We start from the raw sequence: 20994 nt of genomic DNA on the forward strand, positions 1-20994 counted from the left end.
GATTAGACAAACCCATATATGTGAGATTGAAGAATACCATGAGGGGAAGCGCTATTCTCCAATCCTATCTACATAGGATTGCCTAATTGTCATGCCTTACTATTATATTGACTTAGATTCCTTCCAAAATCATTTTAGACCACATTGGATGGTCTTGGACTCATTTTTTTCTATAAAAACGCTAATTGTCGGATTTTTACTGTTCATCGGGTGAAAATCCAGTTTTTCTGGCCCAACTTCAAAAATTCATAACTTATTCTACAAAAATCCAATTGGGGTTATTCAAAATTCTACTTAAAGCTCTTTAAGTCCTATTTCAAGGAAAAATAATCTCATTTTCCAATTCCTTATGAGAAAGCATCAGGTTTTTGAGAAAAGCAACACTGTCCATTTGCCAAAAACCCTGATTCCCAGATTCTGTCCATTAACTTTGAAAAACCATTATAAATAGTATACTGGGCCATTTTTAACATATTAGCTATCAAATTGAAGCTCAGGATGTTATATTTCATCATGTCAAATTTCATGACTAAACGAGTTCAGGAGCATAATCAAAAAGTCATGTGAACCAGTCAGTGTCAGTGTGCTTCCAGCACTGTTAGTTTAATATTTACATAACCAAAATGAGCTCACGACTTTTTGTGGCTAAACCCCACAAATTAGCCTTCAATCTACAGCTTTTCCTTAGAGGATTCAGGCCCTAAAATGTTACATTATTTTTGGGGGATGAGATTTTTGAAAATCCCAGTAGCAAATTAACCAACTATAGCACCAAGCAAGCATCATTATTATGCATGATCATATTAGCTACTATTGGTGAACTAACATGCTTATCATTTGGCAAACTCAAACATGCAAAGGCCAAAGCAAGATACTATAAAGAGCAGCCACATAACAATCAACCACAATAATAGTAATTAACCATACAATAATCAACAATGCTAGTTAGTGGTAGTAGCTAGGTTTAACTTACTACCTTGCTCCAAAAGTCTTAGCTTTTCTTCCTTCTCCTCTTTCCCTTGACAAATATCAAACCCTAACCATATAATCCATCAACAAAGGCAGCCATAATCATTATCCAACCATGAAAAAGCAAGAACATACATCAAAATGATTTTTGAACCATAAAGTTCCCTCCTTTGCTCACTATTTTTGAACTTGGTTCTCTTTAACCCTAAAAATCACTCCTTGACTCAACCCTACATGGTTTTTCATGTAGATTTCAAATATATGCTTAGATCTAGGAAAATAAAATTGCTTCTTCCAGCCACACTTTGACTGAACCACTAGAGGGTTTAAACCAAAAATCACAACTTTGCTTTAAAGCTTCCAACACTTGTTCCTTTTAGTTTACCCTACACCATTCCTCATTTTAAGCATCAAGGAAGCCTTAAAACAATGAAAAACTCATCCTAGGGTTCATTTCCTCACTTGGCCGAAATGGAAGCTCAAGAAACAACCATGAAAACTGCTTTAAAACAATTTAAACTCACTTGCAAACACTAGGATCTAGCTTGTGTTGTTGTGTCTTAGCAAGTGTGATGATCAAAACTTCTTTCCCCTTTTTATTAATCAGTTCGGTCCACATTAAGAGAGGGAGGAGACAGATTTTTAACCATAAAAGAGAAAGAAACCAAAGCAAGAACACTTCTAGGACCAAGATCTAACCTTGAAACCAGTGTTTAAATAGCCGGACTGGACCGGACGGTCTGACCGGCTGAACCGCTGACCGGACACTCCTTCGGCTTGGTCCAAGTGAAAAACTCGTTCCAAAGGTTAAACCGGATTTGCCCGGCGTTAGGCCGCTATTAAGCTGTTAACCGTTAAAAACCCGGGAACCGGAGCGGCTAAGTGAAAGCCGTCCGGCCAGAACCAGTCCAAACTTCCACCTCCAGAGTCCACTTGTAACTTCCGTCAAAGAAAATTCAATACCTCAAAACTGGTTTGGAAACGTTGATTACATGTCCCCAGCACCCACTCTTTTCTCTGTCATGGGTATGGAAAAGAGGAGGAGTAGAAGAAGAGTGTAAAGAAGAGAAGGAAGAAGAAGAAGAAAGAAGAGGAGAAGAAGAATGTCTCACGAGATTAGCACTGATTATATCCAAAACTATCATATCAACAACAAAAAAGTCTAAGATGATAGATTGGAGAGGAAAAAAATAACGAGCGTCATCTTTAGCCAGTATGAAGTTCAAAGCATTCTGAAATACCGGAGAAGAAGAAATTTTGACAGCGACACGCTTGAGCTTGAGAAGCTAAAAGAGTTTGAATACCCAGAAAGTTAAAAATTGAAAAGTAAAAGTTGATGTTGCGTTTCAGACATATTACTATCAGACTCTTTAATTTTTATTTTAAAAAAGTAAAAATTGCCTTAATTTTCATTCATCTCCACCGTCTATCAATTTAATCTTGTTTTCTACTATTTTTTTCAGCGGCCAACACATTCCCAATACTGAACACAGAAGACTTGTAATTATAGCACCCTATGTATTAGCTACTAGGGGTGAGTATTCGGTTTTTTGGTTCGGTTATCGGTGATAACCGAACTAACCGAATAACCGAATAGAGTATATTTTAAAAACCGAACCGAAACCGATTAACCGAACTAACCAAAACCGAATTAACCGAAAATTTCGGTTCGGTTAACCGATTAACTGAAATATATAAATATGAAAAATGATTTTAAATTAAAAATAATAATAAAACACAATTACAACTATTAATTAATAAATATTTCATGATTCAATATGATTTATTATAACCATATTTATTGAATATAAATATATTTAAAAAGTTCACATATACCCACATATATATTTATTATAATAATATTTATTAAATAGAAATATATGATATATTTATTTCGGTTATTCGATTATAACCGAAATTTTTTTTACTAACCAAACCGAACACCGAAACCGAATCGTTTAAAAAATAAAAACCGAATATATAACCGAAAATCGAAATAATCGAACCGAAAAACCGAAATTAAATTCGGTTCGGTTCAGTTTTCGGTTACGGTTTGGTTTTGCTCACCCCTACTAGCTACTAGGCATCAAGTGACGTACAGCTAAGGAGCAAAATAATCCCTTATTTTAGATTAAAAAATTGATTCTATGAGTGCCTATATATATACACACATATATACTATCATAAATATTTTTTATATTTGTATGCATATAATATGATATTTAATTTAATTATTACATTACCGGTCTAACCATACGGTCTAACCGATTCAACCGTTTGAGCCGTGACCCGTTAGTCTTTCCGGCTCTATGTCTGGTCCGGCTTTTAAAAAATTGCTTGAAACCTTGGTTGGATGATCAAAGGTGCTTGCTTCTTCTTGTTTTTCTCTCAAACTCTCTTTTTCTCTTATTTTCTCCATCGGACGAAATGAGCATCTGAAAATGGAGAGAGAAGAGCTTGATTAATGCTTCAAAATATCCCAACCACCTTCTTTAATGATAGTCCAAGCGTCATTACCCTACTAAGTCTTGATTCCTCTTTCTTAATTAACATAATTCCAAATGAAATTAATTACTAAAGTCAAGATCCTCTTCATTTATGGAATGACACTTGGCTAATTCAAATCTTCTCCTTCAAGAGCTTGACACATGGCTCAATAGGATCCCTTGGATTTGCAAGACACTAATCTTGCTTTTTCAGTATACTTTAGGCTCTAAGTTTAATTTCTTTTCTATAATTACAGTAGTTTAGCCTCTGTAATTATTTTCTATTAGATCCTTAATTTATTCTCCTCATTATTATCTTCCCAAATTGCCCTCTTTGTCTCAAAATTAATTTCCTAATATTTAAATAAAAAGAAAAATTAATTTCCTTCTCTTTAGGGATTTTTCCACTTTTTATCATTATTTGGAAAAATCTTGGATACTTGAGAATCTTCATTTAATTGCATAATTCCTTATAATTTTTTGGGATCTCATAGGAATTTTCTTGGAATTTTATTCCCCTTAAAAATATTTATTTGGAATTTTCCAAATAAAATCCCTTAATTAGCCTAAATCACCCTTTAATTCTCTCATAATTTCTCTAAGGGTAATTTGGTCATAAAACCAACTTTATAATTTCATATAACTCTCAAAAGATATTATCCTCATTTTTCCTTAATTTTTCAAGGCTCGGAAATATTTTTCTTTATTTACATTTGACCAATTTTCCTTAATTAGTCAATTTCCTATAATTGGCTTGGAAAATTACTGTAATTATTTTCCACCAAAATCCTTTGACTTTTCCTTATCATTTTTAATCCTCAATAATTTGAGAATATTTCTTATCTCTAATTATCATAATGCTGGATGTGACACTAATCCCATATGATAAGAAATTATTCATGCTAAATATCATTTTAACATATGTTTTCAACCCCAACCCCAATCCTTATCCCTCATTTTCAATGCTTCGTACCAAACAAGACCTTGGGATTTACTATGACTTCACAAGTGCTCAGATCAAACTTGTGGAAATAGTTGAAAATCTCAAGTGAGGAGCTTGAGGACTCTACATAGGCTCAAGGTAGGAATGCCAAACCAAGATAAATCATTGTTTGCACTTTCTCTATCTCTAATCTCTTTACATTTATAATTCGTGTATGAAGTATGTATGAGATTTTACTCAAAACAATGTTTCAGAAATAGTTTATACGGTTTCATATATGCTTTGATTCGGTTTGGTATGAAGCATTGAAAATAGAGGGTAAGAATTGGGATTGGGATTGAGATTCTCCAATCTCATATCTATAGGTTTGCCTAATCTCACATAACAAGCAATTACTTATATTTGAATTTTTTTTAATGGTTTTTCTCAATTCCAACCACAATCCCAATCCTTACCTCGTATTCTCAATGCTTCATACCAAACGAGACCTTTGAGTTTGTCAAAATAGTTCAAGCATTCTTGCAAACAGGATTCTAAACTTTGATTTGTTTATAATCTGACTTATACTCTGTTTTATTCTCAAAAGCTTTTGAAGATCCAAAAATTTCGTAAACATCCGATCCATCTCCCTTTTAGGTGTGTTGCCATTTCTATCAAATGTCACTTACAAATTTATAGTTATAAAGTTGCAAATCAAGAAATAAGAATATCAAATAATTAACTAGAAGATATAATATTTCTTACAAGTTAAAGTGTCCATTTTCCTTTACAAATAGATGAACTTCAATTGCAATTGATGGTTACGAAGTTAAAAGTCAAGGAACATGAGTATCAAAACACTAGAAGTCATAAAAACTATTCCTCTTCCTTCATAAGTAGACGAATCTCACTTGCAAATTAGAGAATGTAAGTATCAAATCATGAGAAATCATGGTATCTTTAACAAAGTTAAATGTTCCTTTTTCTTTCATAAATAGATAAAATTAACTTACAAATTAGTGGTTACAGAGTTGCAATAAGAGTATCAAACCATTGAAAAGAACTTTGATCCTTATTTTGATAATTACAGAAGACAGCCTTCTTAACTCGCAAACATCTGATATATAACAATGTATCCCATGTTCATATGCTAGATGATGCCACTACTTTTCATATAGATAAGAGGAATAATGGTTATGTTTGTAATTGCTGTACTCTCACTCTTCATCTCTGAATGAGACAACAGACGTACTAATGCATAGAATCAGTAATTTGATCCAGGAGAATCCCAAGTTTCTGGTATGATGTTGTGCAGTGAACAACAAACTTGTTGGCTTCCATTGTTGTAACATGTTAAACCATGTTCATCCGGCATCATCTCAATATGTTCATACTCCTGCATGATTTTTTCTATCCTCTCCAAAACTTCTTCCATGGTTGGTCGATCTCTAGGAAGACGTGACACGCACGAAAGGGCAATGTTCAGCGTGGGAAATGCCCATTCATATTCAGTTTCTTTAACTACCTTATCAAACAGCTCTCCTGTCCATTCCTCCCTCACCATAAATTGGGCCCATCTTGGTAGGTCTATGTTGTTTATTTCTATGCTTTTTCCTGTTAGTAGTTCGAGGAGAATCACACCGAAGCTATAAACATCACTTTTCTCTGTCAAACTATTTTCTGGAGCAGTGTATGCATGAGAGGAAAAGAAGAATGATCTGTTAGGGTGTAAGAATTTTGATATTCCATGCTCACTTATCAGAGGTTCATTGTGTTCATTAAGAAGGATATTTGACAGCTTGAGGTTCCCATGAGGAATAATCTCTCTTCCTTCTGTCTTCTGATGTATGAACCCTAAACCCCTTGCAATTCTAGCTGCTATAGACAGTCTCAGTTTCCATGGGAATTCTTTTTTACCTTGCATGTATTCTGTAGCAATAGGAGGAAAAATATATTTTTACGCTGAGCAAATGAATAATAGATTTCTGAAGTATATGTAATAATTGTCTGTCTGAGATCTGATAATTCTCTACTAATTTTTTACCTTCGGTTTTAAACTAATGAATTATTGGCATTAACATGTCATGAAAAGTTACTAGAACACCAAACTAATCAAAGTACTATATGCTTTAAGGTGCTTAATTATGATATGCTTCCATGATAGTCATGCTATCTTTAACATGAGAATGATATTGAAGATAAAGTACTATTTGAAGGACCAAATTGAGGAAAAGTGAGAACTTAAAATGCACATGTAAATATGTTTGAGCAGACACTTGAAAAACTGAAATTAATTAATTCAACTTACCTTTTAGAAGGCATAGCAGACTTCCATTGCTTTGATATTTGTAAATTAGGAGTTTTTCTTCACTGGTAGAGCGATAGCCAACAAGGGGAAGAATGTTTGGGTGTTTCAAGTTACTTACGTTCCTTAATGTTTTTCCAAATTCATCAGGGGATACCTGCAAATTCTTTAGCCTTTTTACTGCATAATGCATATTATTCTTCAGTATTACCTTGTACATGCTGCTGCAAAAGCTTTCACTTCTTATGTCGGCCGTGGCTTGAAGTAAGTCCTCCAGTGTGAACCTTTCATGCTCTTCAACAAAGAACACAAGCTCTGAATCTCTCTTCTTCAGCTTCACATCTTCTATAATGTCTTTTTTCGGCAAGGATGCCGAAGATTCTCCATGGGTTTTCATCTTCTCCATCTCTTCGTTTAACTTAGGTCCCTTCTTCAACAAAAAGAAAACAGCCAACACTAACAGTCCAACACCACCCAGTATTGGTGTTAGTTTTTTCCAATCCGTATACCATTTGTTGCTGGAACTGCCAGATTCACTGTTGGCAGGAGGAGTTGATTCTGATGTATCTTGCATCAGTTTCCTTAACCTTGACCCTTCACTTTTAAAAGTATTCCTCTTTGGTAGTCTTGAATCCTCAGAAAAATCATTGTTAGAGAAGTCCAATGTTCTGAGATATCTCAATTTTTTTAAGACTTTATTAGGTACCCTCCCACTCAACTGATTGCTCCTTAGATTTAGATGCACCAACCTTGTGCAGCGCAAAACTGAGTCAGGAACACTTTCCAGATATTGAAGCCGACAAGAGGAATCTGCATTGATTTTGCCATATTAGAGTTTGCATTAATCACATTTAAAGGCTAGTCACTCGCACCAAAATAGCTTAAGCTCTTTTGAAGTGATTGACCAGTTATAGAGTTGTGATTTATTCTCTAATCACTCAATGTGGGACCATCAGACATATAATATGCCATAGATCGAGGTTCATGTTGTGAAGGCTTATTTCTATGATACTGGAAGCATATGAGTTTCATCTTATGATAAAATTGAGATCAAGCAAGCATGGATGTAATGAAAAACCCACTTAGTTCATGTTAAGTGCATTTTGAGGATCATTAACTCTGATAAAACTGAAGAAAAATTCAGATTCTGAGAACTCACCTGCAAAAACGATGATAAAGAGAGGAAGAAGAAGAAGAATGCAATAAGCCAGGCTTTTCTCCATTTTCTGCTAGTGGGGTTCCTTCTTTTTTCATAACAAATTTCTTCACGAGTCAAAAACTGGAATCATACACTCCTCCTGCTGGCTTCTTTCTTTATGCAGTTGGATAAGGACAAAAGTTTTTTCATAGATTACAATGTTTGATTATCATATTCCTCTTGTTATTATCACTATATACGTCTTCATTGTCCATATGAAACATTCCAAAATAAAGAATGTTTCAGAACTTTGAGTGAAGCTCATTGGGCCACATCTGAAAAACACTTGGCTTTTAGATACGACTTGTGAAGCTCTCAAGAGGTGTCTAACTTTTCATTAACACCAAGGATAGGCTTTCGTTTGTTCTTTCTTTCTTTCTCTATGTGTGTAAGTACTCTTTTTTTTTTTTTTGGGCTTTTGGGATCTGCGGTAAAATTGATATGAATGGCGCTCTGAGACCTTGTAAGCAAGCACCAAGTAGCACGCCGTCCTTATACAGTAAGACTAGCACACAAGCATATCATTCTGGAGGGGAAAATATGAACCAAACAAGGCTTTGAGTGAGTTGAAGGGAAACTTGGGTTAATTTGAAGGTTTTCTTTTGAATTCTTAACTATTTACGTTATTAACCTGCACACACATATATAGGTGTTCATGAAGCCTAAAAACCCATAATACCCACCTAAGTCTATTAAAATTATGCTCAGTCTTGTCCCGAAAAAACAGCCTGAAAAATAGCTGGGCATCTTCAGGTGGGCCAAATGTCAAGTCATCGAGCAAGGTATGCCACTTTGTCCATTTGGCCCTACTCAAAGTTTATATATACAATTCAATTTAATATATAGTATGCATATATTCATTATATGTAATTGTATTAAATATATATGAATTAAATATTTCACGACTTAAATTGTTGACATATTTGATCATGGATTTGTGTAGAAAAATATCAAGTTGTGTTTGATCTTGTAATTATAACTTACTAGGGGATATGGAGTGAAAGATAAATATGTGGATTTGTAGTATAATGTTTACATTTCTTCTCTTAAAATATTTTAAGTTGTGGAATTATAAAATATACTTAAGTCCAAAATATTGAGTTCGGCTATGGAGGTCTTTACATAATATGAACAAGATGTTACCATTTGGGCAAAGACGCTTACCTTGCCTAGCCTAGCTCTGCCCAAAATTACTTAATCTTTTATCAAGCAGGGCAAGGTAGGGTAGTGTTTGGGTTGGACATCAGGTAAGGATCTAGCTCTGCCCAGCTAAACCCATGTGCAACCCAACTTACTATATTATCTAATTGCAATATATATATATATATATATATATATAAATTATTTGATGAACAGATTGGGTGGAATGAACTCTATAAGGAACGGCTGATGAGTCATTGGAAGTCGCGATCAGTCAAGACTGTTTTTTTTAAAAATAGATGTATGTTCAAGAGTAAACAACATCCTTATTTGCTATCATGATTGGAATCATTTATAAACACATTTCATGTAAGCCGAGACAAAATTCCTCTCACATATTTATATCGTATTCTATAAATCACGATTGAAAAACCACTTACAAGCTATTCCAAACGAGCCTGTTGCTCTTATAAGCTATTTCATCTTATAAGCTACTTATAATGATTGCAAAAATCTCTTAGATTTTTGTCGTGGTAGTGCTCCATTATTGGGTAACCTGTTGAACACAAAGCAGTGAGTTTCACCCTGTTGGAGTTGCTTTCTGCTCTTGATAGGTTGATAGGTCGGTTTATTTTAATTAGAATTTTTCTAATTAAAAAAAACATAGATTAAACCAGAATTTAATTATTGCTCAATATCATATTTATTGCGAGGTTGTTAGTTTAGGGAGGGAAGAAAGGAATATTCCTCATAGCGTGTGAAATATGTTGAAGGAAGTTTCCTAAAATATATCAGAAGTTACATCTTCCTTGTATTTTGTGGTTCTGACATGGTAAACTGAAAGTGTCTCCTTCAATTATTCCTCGCCTTTCTTTGTGCGTACTTATTGTGTCACCCCAGTTTAGATCCTAGTAGTCTAAACTTTGTATGAGCGTTAATTACCCAACCTGTAAAGTTTCGATGATCCAACCTAGACTAATTAAACTCAATACGTGTTCTCTCCTCTCTTTTATTTTATTTTTCTAACATATCCTCTTCATTTTCCCACTACACATGCACGCATACATACATAGCTGAGAAGGTTGTGTTGTGATGGGCTGGTCCACCCAAGGTTTTAAGATTAGGTTTCTTATTCAACCCATAAGCATCCTAATTCATGCTTCATTCATATGAACTAAATTGTAAATGTATAAGTAAGTTGCACTACAATTTATTTGGTTTAATAATGATCAATGTCTCGCCATAGAGATTAATTTAGCCGGTATGAATAATCCATGCATATTATTCATAACTTATAAATAGTGTAATTCTTTGTAGATTTTATTTCCGGAACTAAACCACGATAAAGGGAGGTTATCATTTTTTTATCCGGTGCCAATATACTTGATGTTAACAAAAGATATCTTTTATAGAAAGATTGGCCAGAGATTTATATAAGAAATTTTCATCTTATACCCCTAAGAAAATTATTTCTAAACCCCTCCCACCAAACATTTTTAATATCTATTTACTCTACTTAACATTTTTAATATCTAATGCTTAGATATTTAGGAAAAAAACTTGAGACATTGTAATTAATTAATTAATTAATTGAACTCCTCTAACTAATGACTTTTATTAAGGGTAATTTTAATATTTCACAAAAAAAATTATAATTAAGATTGCTTGGGCCTCTTTTCTTTAATTAGTATATGCTCTCTCCTATTAAAGACAATTTTCGGGGCACTGTGAAGCCTTAAATGCAGGTGCCCTTTATTGTGGACGTTCGAACTTCGAACTATAGTGCGTTTAGTTTAGTTTAATGTTTTAATACAATTTGGGCCTCGTTTGCACTGAGTTTTGTCTGGTGTGATGCAGTATGGCAAAGTTTATTCTGTATCATTTGATCTTGTGAATAAATTGACCTAGTTGTCAACAAGACCCAGTCCACTTAATAAAATATTAGTTCATAATCACATAGTCATGAGTTTAAATCTTGTTACTGATATAATAACCTTATTAGTGAGTAATCCGTTAGTAACTCTATAAGCATTATATAAACCTAGAGGCATGCCTTGGTCTGATGAACTCCTGGGACCTAACTGACATAAACTTTTTTTTAGCAAAAATAAATAAATTAATTGATAAAGCTCAATTTTTATATATTTTATCCCACATTAATTTATGATTTAAATGATAATTTTGAGCTCAAATAGATTTTTATGCATTATTGAATTAATTAGTTGATTTTTGGATTTTTCATAAAAATTGAGGTTTTGATTGAAAATATCAATATTTTGTAATTTCCTATTTTCAGCTTGGAATAAATTTTTCCGATTTCTTTGGAAACAATTCTCATATTTTTAGAAAAATTGATTTTTGGAGAGTTTTGCAATTTCTAGCCTTATTTTTATGCATATCTAATATTTAATTTTGATATATATTATATTATGTTTGGATATAATCTACATTAATGGATGCATTTAAATTCTTATAGGTCAAGAAATAGCATATAGGAAATCCAATGATGTAAGATTATTTTTTGTAATTCAAGTATAATCTAATGGCTAATATTAAGTGGGTCAATTAAATTAATTAAATTAACGGGCTTAAGCTTTGGATCCAGAAAATTTTCTTTTCTCCCTTTAAAATATTTCTCTTATTTGAGAGCCAGGATTCACGCCTAATATCACTTTTCCTTCTCCATTCACACCCACGGGCATCATCCAACGTCAAATCTCTTCCTTCACCACTGTCCCTCTAGTCTCACGCCCTCTCATAATTCTTTCATTCCATTCCATAGTCACACAGCAACGTCCATTCTCATCAATTATATTGCTCCACGCGTACTTCACCCATAACTTGAATCATCCACCCTGTGTCACATGTCTGTGAATTGAAGCAAGAAGCTTGGAGGAGGAGATATGTTGATGGAAGCTTAAGGTTGTTAGGGAGACAACTTGAGAGGTGGAAGCTTAAGCTTGTTAGGGAGATAACTTGGAAGAAGCATGAATGAGACTTAAGCCTTAGGCTAACACTTGAAGATCACAAGGGAGTGATGTTCCATTTATATTTTTAATTCAAAGATTTGAAATTATTTAGTTTTAAATAATTTTGAGTTGTATTTTTCTGAGACAATTTAATTCTAGATTGTCATCTTTATGCTTAGATTAGATTGATATTTGGTTTTTATTTGTGTTAAGACACTTGCTGGAATATATGTTTATAAACCTTTGTGTTGTTAATTGAATTTATAATTAAGTTTTTATTATGGATTTAATTATCAATGTGGTTTGAATTGCAAAATTGGGTTCTTTTGCCTCTTCATTGTTTAATTAAGTTGGTAAATTATCTAATGGTTTAATTGGATAATCCTAAACATAATTTCTAGAATTAATTTGAATTGTTTGCCATTGGTCTTAATGAGTTTAATTAACCAATCTTATATCATTATGAGTTCTCTAATGGTTTAAGGATTTTTGAAATTGAGGATTCCTTTTATTTCAAATAGGTAATTAGACTTATTAATTTCACTCTCTTATCACTTCCCTTTGGTCTAATTAACTGATTAAGGTTATGAAGGTTAAATCCATGCGAATCTTAAGTTGCTCCCTCTACCGTACCTAAAGAGAAACTTCTCAATTTTACCTAGTTAATTTTATTTATTTATCATTTTAATTTTTCTTTCTAAAAAAATCCCCCCAAAAAATTGCATTTGCATTCATTTAGTTTAATTTAATTTTCATATAGATTTTAGGACATTTGTATTTTGCATTTAAAATTAGAATTTTGCATTTTAGTTTAGATCCAATTTATTGCATTTTTCATCACCTAAATTTTTAAATAAAGAAACCCATAACTTGCTCCTTGGAAGTAATGGACCTAGATTGATCCTAAACTACAAATTAATTGGAACCTAATTTAATTGAGTGCTTTAATGATAGAGGCATCATCATTAACCTATTTTTTTAAAAAAAACAATAATGATATATTATCTAATTTAAAATTTTACTAATTCATCAACTTTGAAAGTGTATATTTAGTCATCTAATTTTATACAAAATTTCAATCTAATCCTTTTATTTTATAAAGTCTCTTTTTAGTCATTTAACCCCAACACTATTAACCACAAATGATGTTTATACTAGTTATTATTATTTTCAAATAATAAACATAATATATGAACATTTGATAATATTTTATTAATATTTAAAATTTTAATAGTGATATTTTTTAAATAAAAACCATTAATGGTGTTAATTAGAATTAGAGGATTGAAAAAAAAACACCTCACGAAATTAAGGATTAAGATGAAATTTTTTTATAAAATTAAATGACTAAAAATATATTTTTTGCTATTAAAAAGGGTGATTCTTATTGTTATATCTGATAAGTAATTATTTCTTTACTAAAGAGTCCGAAGAGAGAAACCACATATAAAGTGCCGAAAAAACATTATGAAGTCCAGAACTATGAAGCAACAAGACCCTTCATGTTCAAACTTCAAAAATGCTTTGTTGCTTTTACGTCCTTTAAGTCCAAACTTCAAAATTCTGATGGTTTAAAGAAAAATCATCAGACAATTTGAACCCAAAAGACCCAAAAGAAAAAGAAAAAGAAAAGAAAAGAAAAGAAAAGAAAAGCGGGGTAATCTTTTCTTTTAGAAAAAGACTTAGATCTAATTGCTTATATTCATTATATATCAAGTTCTCCTATCACAAATAGCCATGTGTACTTTTTTTTATGTGGATTTATAATTAAATAGTATTAAATACTAATATTTTAAAAATAGTATATTTGTATGAGGACTTTGTTAGTGAGTCATCTGTAAGTACTTTTATGAACATTTTTTAAACCTAGAAGCATGCCTTGGTCATGTGAACTCCTGGGACTTAACTCATTTAAACTATTTTTAGCAAAAATAAATAATTTAACCTAGTTTTTATTTAAAAAAACAATAATGATAAATTATCTAATTTAAAAATTTACTAATTCATCAACTATGAAAGTGTATATTTAGTCATCTAATTTTATACAAAATTTCAATATAATCCTTTAATTTTATAAAAGGAAAATGGCAAATAAAGACTCTCAATATATGAAATTGCAATTTGAGACCTTTAATTTGGAAAATGGCAAATAAAAACCCCGTCTCATATTGCAAATATGAAATCTTAGTGAAATGTCTGAAATGTTCCTCAGTCAAGTTGTGATTTGGTCTATTGAAGTTGTCATTCACTAAAGTGAACTTGTCATTTCCCATAGTCAACTCATCAATTGGTCGAGGGGCATTTTAGATATTTCACCAAGATTTCATATTTAAAATATGAGACTGGGTTTTTATTTGTCATTTTCCAAATTGAGGGTCCCAAATCACAATTTTATATATTGGGGGTTTTTTTGGCCATTTTCCCTTTGTAAAATATCTTTTCAGTTATTTAACCTCAACACTATTAATCACAAATGATTATTGTTTATGCTAGTTATTATTATTTTTAAATAATAAACATAATATATGAAGATTTGATAATATTTTATTAATATTTAAAATTTTAATAGTGACATTTTTTTAATAAAAACCATTAATGGTGTTAGAATTAGAGGATTGAAAAAACACTTTACAAAATTAAGGACTAAGATGAAATTGTTTTATAAAATTAGATGACCAAAATATATTTTTGCTTCTAAAAAGGATTATTCTTATTGTTATTTCTTAGGAAAAATGGCAAATAAAGACCTCCCAATATATAAAATTATGATTTGGGACCCTTAATTTGAAAAATAACAAATAAAGACTCGGTCCCATATTGCAAATATGAAATCTTGGTAAAATGTCTGAAATGTCCCTCATCCAAGTTGTGATTTGATCTATTAAAGTTATCATTTGCTAAAGTGAACTTGTCATTTTCCATAGTCAACTTGTCATTTAATATACCCTTAGTCAAGTTGTGATTTAGTCTACTGAAGTTGTCATTCGCTAAAGTGAACTTGTCATTTCTTATAGTCAACTTGTCATTTGACCGAAGGGCATTTCAGACATTTCATCAAGATTTCATAATTACTATATAGAACTGGGTCTTTATTTGCTAGTTTCCAAATTAAGGGTCCCATATCACAATTTCATATATTGGAGGGTTTTTATTTGCCATTTTTCCTATTTCTTAATATTGATTTTGATATCTGATAAATAATTATTTCTTTACTAAAGAGTCCGAAGAGAGAAACCACATATAAAGGCCCCCCAAAAAAAAAAAGAAAAAGTCCAGAAATATGAAGCAACAAGACCCTTCTTGTTCAAACTTAAAAAAATGCTTTGTCGCTTTTATGTCCTTCAAGTTCAAGCTTCAAAATTCTGACCGTTTAAAGAAAAATCATCATACAGTTTGAATCCAAAAGACCCAAAAGAAAAAGAAAAGAAAAGTGGGGTATTATTTTTTTTAGAGAAAGACTTGACCAAATTACTTATATGTATTATATCAAGTTCTCTTATAACAGATCGTCATGTGTTCTTTTTTTTCATGTGAATTTATAATTTAATACTATTAAATACTAATATTTTAAAAATAGAACATATGGTTATATGTAATTAAAGAACTTCACCTAATCATTCATCCAAAAAAAAAAAAAACTTCACCTCATCAACATAAACAACTTGAAATAAATATTATTCCTTTTGTCCTGCTTAGCCTTCTAATTCTTTTCCGCAAGCAAGCAAGGTATTTTTATGATTTATTTAAATATATATATATAAATTCATCACAGAACTGTCTGTCCTAATTCCCATACTCGCTGCTGCTTCATCTGATCTTCTTCTCCGTTGCTTACAATGAAGGTGGCTCTGGATTCGAATCTTGAAAGAGGCAAATCTCCGACCGCCAAAGCGACGGTCACCGTCCCTGCCGGAGACGTCAAGCTTCGAGCAACAGTTACAGATGCCTCTATCTTAAGCAAAGGTCCCTGTTTAGAAGGAGTGGTTCTGGCTCTCGAGAAACCTGACGCCTTTGTCGTTGACTACCATGTTCTGAAACGGGTATGTACTGTGTGTATATATATAATATCTCCAGTTCTAAATATAAAAATTAATTAGGAGTTGAATTTGGTTTTAAATACAAGATCTCAATTCATTTTATCTTCTAAATTTATAATATTTTTTTCAAAATATACAAGAGGTTTTCACCAGAAGCTAATTCTACTGTATATGATTAAATAAGATAATTTAAAAAAATCAATATATATTTGTTATAAATAACCAATTTAATTTTTTAATGTGCTCAAATAGTTATCTGGTTTTTATACTAAAAACCGGAAATGATATACATACACACATATATATATAATTTTCACTAAATTTGAGCATATTTTCTGGTAGCTTCAATGACATGTGCAGATTGTTACATGTATTTTACCCCATAAAAGGAAAAAATGTTAATTTTAAATGTTTTATTTTGAAAAACAGAGTGTTTCAGTTTGCTCTCTGTTTAGACATTTTGTTGACAGTGATTTATTGAGAAGTGATGGATATGGCTTTTTGACCAATTTTACTAATTCAAATTATACGGATGCTTTAGATAATGAATTATGACTTGACTAGCTAGTAGCAAAGACGAGAAAATTAAATAAATTAGTTAATTATTATATATATAATATGATTTTTTTAAAACAATATTTTTATACATTATTAGATCATATCAAAAAGGACAGATGAAGTATAAATCATACAGAAACCCATCTTTTTACCATCTTTTTACCATCTTCCTCTAGTTCTATTCACAAAGCATAGAAAGAAAGAATTTTTTAATTATATTTATCACTCACATCATGAAATTTTTTATATAATGTACAATTTTATCTTTTATTTTTTATTGTTTTAAATTTGTTTCTCATGGAGTATGATGTATACAAAATAGAAATAATATTAGAAAGTTATTAAATTTTAAAGTAAAGTTAATAAAATGTAAAAAAATTTTGATAAAAAAATTAAGTTTAAGGTTTTTATTGATTGAAACATGTTGGAAATAATTTTTAAATAGGACAATAAGAGTATATGCAATGAGCAGCCACTCTCATATCTGCCATAAAATTTGAGCTCATATTTTCTAATTCATATTTTTTTTGGATTAGTATAATTTTTTGTCCCTAAAACTTAACTTCATTTCGGTTTTTGCTCCTGAAACTTAAAAACAAATAATTTTAGGGCCTGTTTGGGTATCCCCCAAAATTATGATTTGGGAGGCAAAACCATAGTTTCGACGGGATGTTACCCAAACAGCATCAATTATGGAGCAGAAAACCATAGTTTCAAGAGAAGTGAATTTATTTTGCTTCTGGCTCAAATTGGAGAATATGACTGTGTCTGTCAAAATAGATCTCAACAATAATATGACTTTAATACCCCTCAATTATTTTTTATAAAGATATTTAATCTTATATCTTATAAGTATATATACACATATTAATTATATTATCTTATGTATTATTAATTATATTGGTAAAAAATATATTATTAACAATTTTATTCCTTTAAATTAAAATATATCATAAAATCTATCTTTTATGTAATTATCATATTAACTTATACTTTTTTTAGTAATTTGTATATATAAAAAGTGCTTCTGATAACAACCATCCAAACACTCTCATTTCTCAAAATCACTTTTTCACAAAATCTATTATCTCCAGAATCAATTTTCCAGGATCTATTTTCCAAATCACAGTTTGGTTTCATCCAAACACCCTTTTAGTTCCTGAAATTTGAAACAAATGGTTTTGATCTGTGAAATTTAACTTTAGTTTGATTTTGATCCTTGTTTTAAGGGCCAACAATCTTAAAGGACCAACATAAAATCAAATTTTAAAAATTAAAACCACTAGTTTAAAATTTCAGTGACCAAAACTAAATGTGAGATCAAATTTTAACAACAAAAACTACTGATTTCAAATTTTAAAGACTAAAATCAAAATAAAATCAAATTTTGAGGACTGAAAGTAGTATTGAACCCCTTTTTTCTAATCATTTGTGGTGACAACAACGCAATACGCGGGGCCTAAATTTAATTTCATAAAGGATGGGATTACCTCTAGAAATGTGGGTAAATGGTCATGTTTTGAAATTATAAAAAAAAAATTGTTGTAAATGGCGCTGATGAAATAGTAAAACTCGGTAATAATGTAGTTCATGCTGTTAGTAGTATAGGGCCCTTAGTTTTAATTGATTTTTCAAGTATGAAAATTGTTTTTAAAAAAAGTTGATGTAAATAGCGTTAATGAAATAATGAAACTCGGTAAAATTGTTGACAGTGCTATTAGTAGTGTGGTAAATGATTTTTAACAAGGCCCTTTATTTTGATCTTTTTTTCAAGAGTTGGAATTATAAAAACATCTAGTCGATGATGTTAACAAAGTTGTGAAATTCAGTAAAAATGTTAACAATACCGTTAGTAGTATCATAAATTAAGAGGACCCTTTCAAAGTGTTGAATTTAAAAAAGTAATTGTAAAGGGTGTTAACGAATAGTAAAACTTGGTGAAAGTGTTGTCAATGCCGCTAATAGTGGGGTAAATAATTTTTAATAATTTACCACACCATATTACTTTTACAATTTTGCATTATATTAAAAAGAGCTTTGATGGTTCATTGGTTAGACCATTGACTAGTGGTTGGCCAATACTTGGTACTCTTCCGGTCCTAAATATAAGACTCATTTTATAGTGTAATTTGCACTATAAAATGGGTCTTATATTTAAAATTGGAAAAGTATTTCATATGAGAGTTTTTTTCCCCCTAAAAGCAAGGGGTAAAATTTTAAATGCACCAACATTTTGAAATGCCTTTTTGGTACAAGTGACCAATTTAGGATTTTTCTTATTACAGTCCCTTTTCAATGGTATTTTATTGGTCTTCTTTTAAAAAAACAATTTAAAAGATGCGGGGTGTCTCTCATATAGCCTCTATAGGATTAATTTCTTCTACGCTGAATATGGTTTCTTTATCGGCCTCTGCATGCAGGATTGTCATTTCAAGTTCATGAACACAATTAGTGTTTTAGAGAAGCCATTGAAACTTACATACGGACATGAATGGTGCAAAAAAGGCACAGATTTACAAGGAACATTGGAATTGGATGAAGATAATAAGGTTTCCGCAGATTGCACGCTGGGCTCCAAAAATAACAATAAGTACAAGTTGAAGTACACTTACAATCACAAGGGACTCACCAAAGTGAGCTCTTCATACGAAGTGATTAGCGATTCTTGGGATCTTGCAGTTTCTCAGAAACTTCTTGATATTCACACGCTTGAAGCATCCTACAAGGCATCAGACAACAATCTGGGCCTTGGGTGGGCGCTTGCTTCAAAGCACAACGGTACTTTCAAGGTAAGTGCGCGCGTGTATATATATGTGCATGTGTACTAATTTGCATCCTTAATATAAGAGCTAATTAATTAATTTAAGTAAATTAAAAAAGTTTATTAAGTTAGTTATTTATCATAAATAGGTATTATCTTTCTTAAAACATCCTTTCTAATCATATATATTAGCTAGAACTATTATTTGATGAGACATTTGACATGTGTAACTGCTACAATGACTACTTTGCAGAAAATAAATAAATATAAGAGACAAAGTGAATTAGGATCCTATATTTAAGATCAAATTAAATTTCAAAGTAACTCTTATAATAAGGATCAGAAATAGTATTCTTTTATTATTTGTTTGTTTTAATTTGTTGGAATAACGAAACTACTTTTCTCCTTGTTTTATGTGATTTAAGGATATTTAGGATAGAGTTTAAATCAAAAATAATCTGTCTGCTTCTTTTTCATAATTAGGTAAAGGTATGTTTTTAGTTATATGATTTTATAGGAGTTTTCAATTTGATTTTTTAATTTTATAAAGTGTAAGGGCAAAAGTAAAGACTCATTAAAAGAATGGGATCATATGGACAAGTTTAGATTTTTGTCCATATAATTTTAATGAGTTTTGATTTTGATTCTCATACTTAATAGCATTAACTAAGATCAAGCCTTTATGAAACTTTAGAGAGCAAAAACTACGATTTGAAATGAAAGTAGTGGGATCAAAATCAAAATTCTATCAAACTTTAGAGATCCACTATAATAAAAAGATTATAAATTTAGGAAACAAAGTATTTTTTTAATAATGTCTCGGACAATAATATATATGAACTATTTGACTTATTAAATTATTTTTGTCATTTGTGTTTCAAATTAAAAGACTTCGTACCACACATCGAGCAAGATCCTTGGGTTGAAATGGTTGCTGGCTTCAAAGCCCCATGGAAGTTTCGAGGTGAATTAATAGTGATTTCTCCCGTTTATTATTTAATGATTTTGGAACAAACATTTTTGCACTATTTTTTCTTTTGACTTCTCAATTATTGGGCTTTTGTGTTTCAGATCAATGCATCTTTAAACTTGGGGGAGAAATCGAGAGTTCCCAATGTTAGTGCCAAAACCACTTTCCATTTGGAGATATAGAGCTCATTTGGATTGATGGTATAAAAAATAACTTATTTTTAATCTGATTTTTAAAAAAGTAAGATTGAGTAAAAGTTAGATTAGATAAAAAAAATTGCACAAAAAGACATTGGAAATAGAAAAATTGCAAATAGGGACCCATTACAATATTAATGTGGGTTTTGATAACAATTGATGAGCAAATGATAACAATTTTTGTGAACGGGCTCCTGTATGTAATTTTTCAATTTTCAAAATCTTTTTTTTAGCGATTTTTTAGATTAGATAATGTGATTTATGTTTGGAATGACTTTTATAAATAAGTTAGTTTGTAAACGTAAAAGTTGTTTGAATTATGGTTAAATAAGTAAATTGAGATTGTAAAATTACAAAATGTGTATGATTTTTATTAAATAATGAAAAACAATTTACATAATATAATAATTTAAAATTATTTTAATGTGAAGAAGTTAAATTTAATGACTAAAATATAATTAAAAAATTAGAAACATTATAAA

At 30.9% G+C, this 20994-nt stretch overlaps 2 protein-coding genes across 2 annotated transcripts; one reads left to right on the plus strand and one right to left on the minus strand.

Moving 5' to 3' along the window:
• Positions 1-5433: 5433 nt before the first annotated feature.
• Positions 5434-7920, minus strand: LOC114735486 (probably inactive receptor-like protein kinase At5g41680). The gene is made up of 3 exons (XM_028923188.1): positions 7842-7920; positions 6686-7492; positions 5434-6306 (listed from the first exon to the last, which is right to left on the minus strand). The coding sequence occupies exons 1-3, from the start codon at positions 7903-7905 to the stop codon at positions 5642-5644; spliced, it is 1536 nt and encodes a 511-aa protein (XP_028779021.1). The 5' UTR covers positions 7906-7920; the 3' UTR covers positions 5434-5641.
• A 7905-nt stretch (positions 7921-15825) lies between these two features.
• LOC114735497 (outer envelope pore protein 24, chloroplastic-like) lies at positions 15826-20576 on the plus strand. The gene is made up of 4 exons (XM_028923197.1): positions 15826-16029; positions 19005-19373; positions 20235-20309; positions 20417-20576. Exons 1-4 carry the CDS (start codon positions 15826-15828, stop codon positions 20495-20497), a joined length of 729 nt encoding a protein of 242 aa, XP_028779030.1. The 3' UTR covers positions 20498-20576.
• The last annotated feature ends 418 nt before the right edge of the window (positions 20577-20994 follow it).

The sequence above is a fragment of the Neltuma alba genome, unplaced genomic scaffold, assembly GCF_004799145.2.
Source record: "Neltuma alba isolate B1F8T4 unplaced genomic scaffold, ASM479914v2 tig00002688_pilon, whole genome shotgun sequence".
NCBI classification, from domain to species: domain Eukaryota; kingdom Viridiplantae; phylum Streptophyta; class Magnoliopsida; order Fabales; family Fabaceae; genus Neltuma; species Neltuma alba.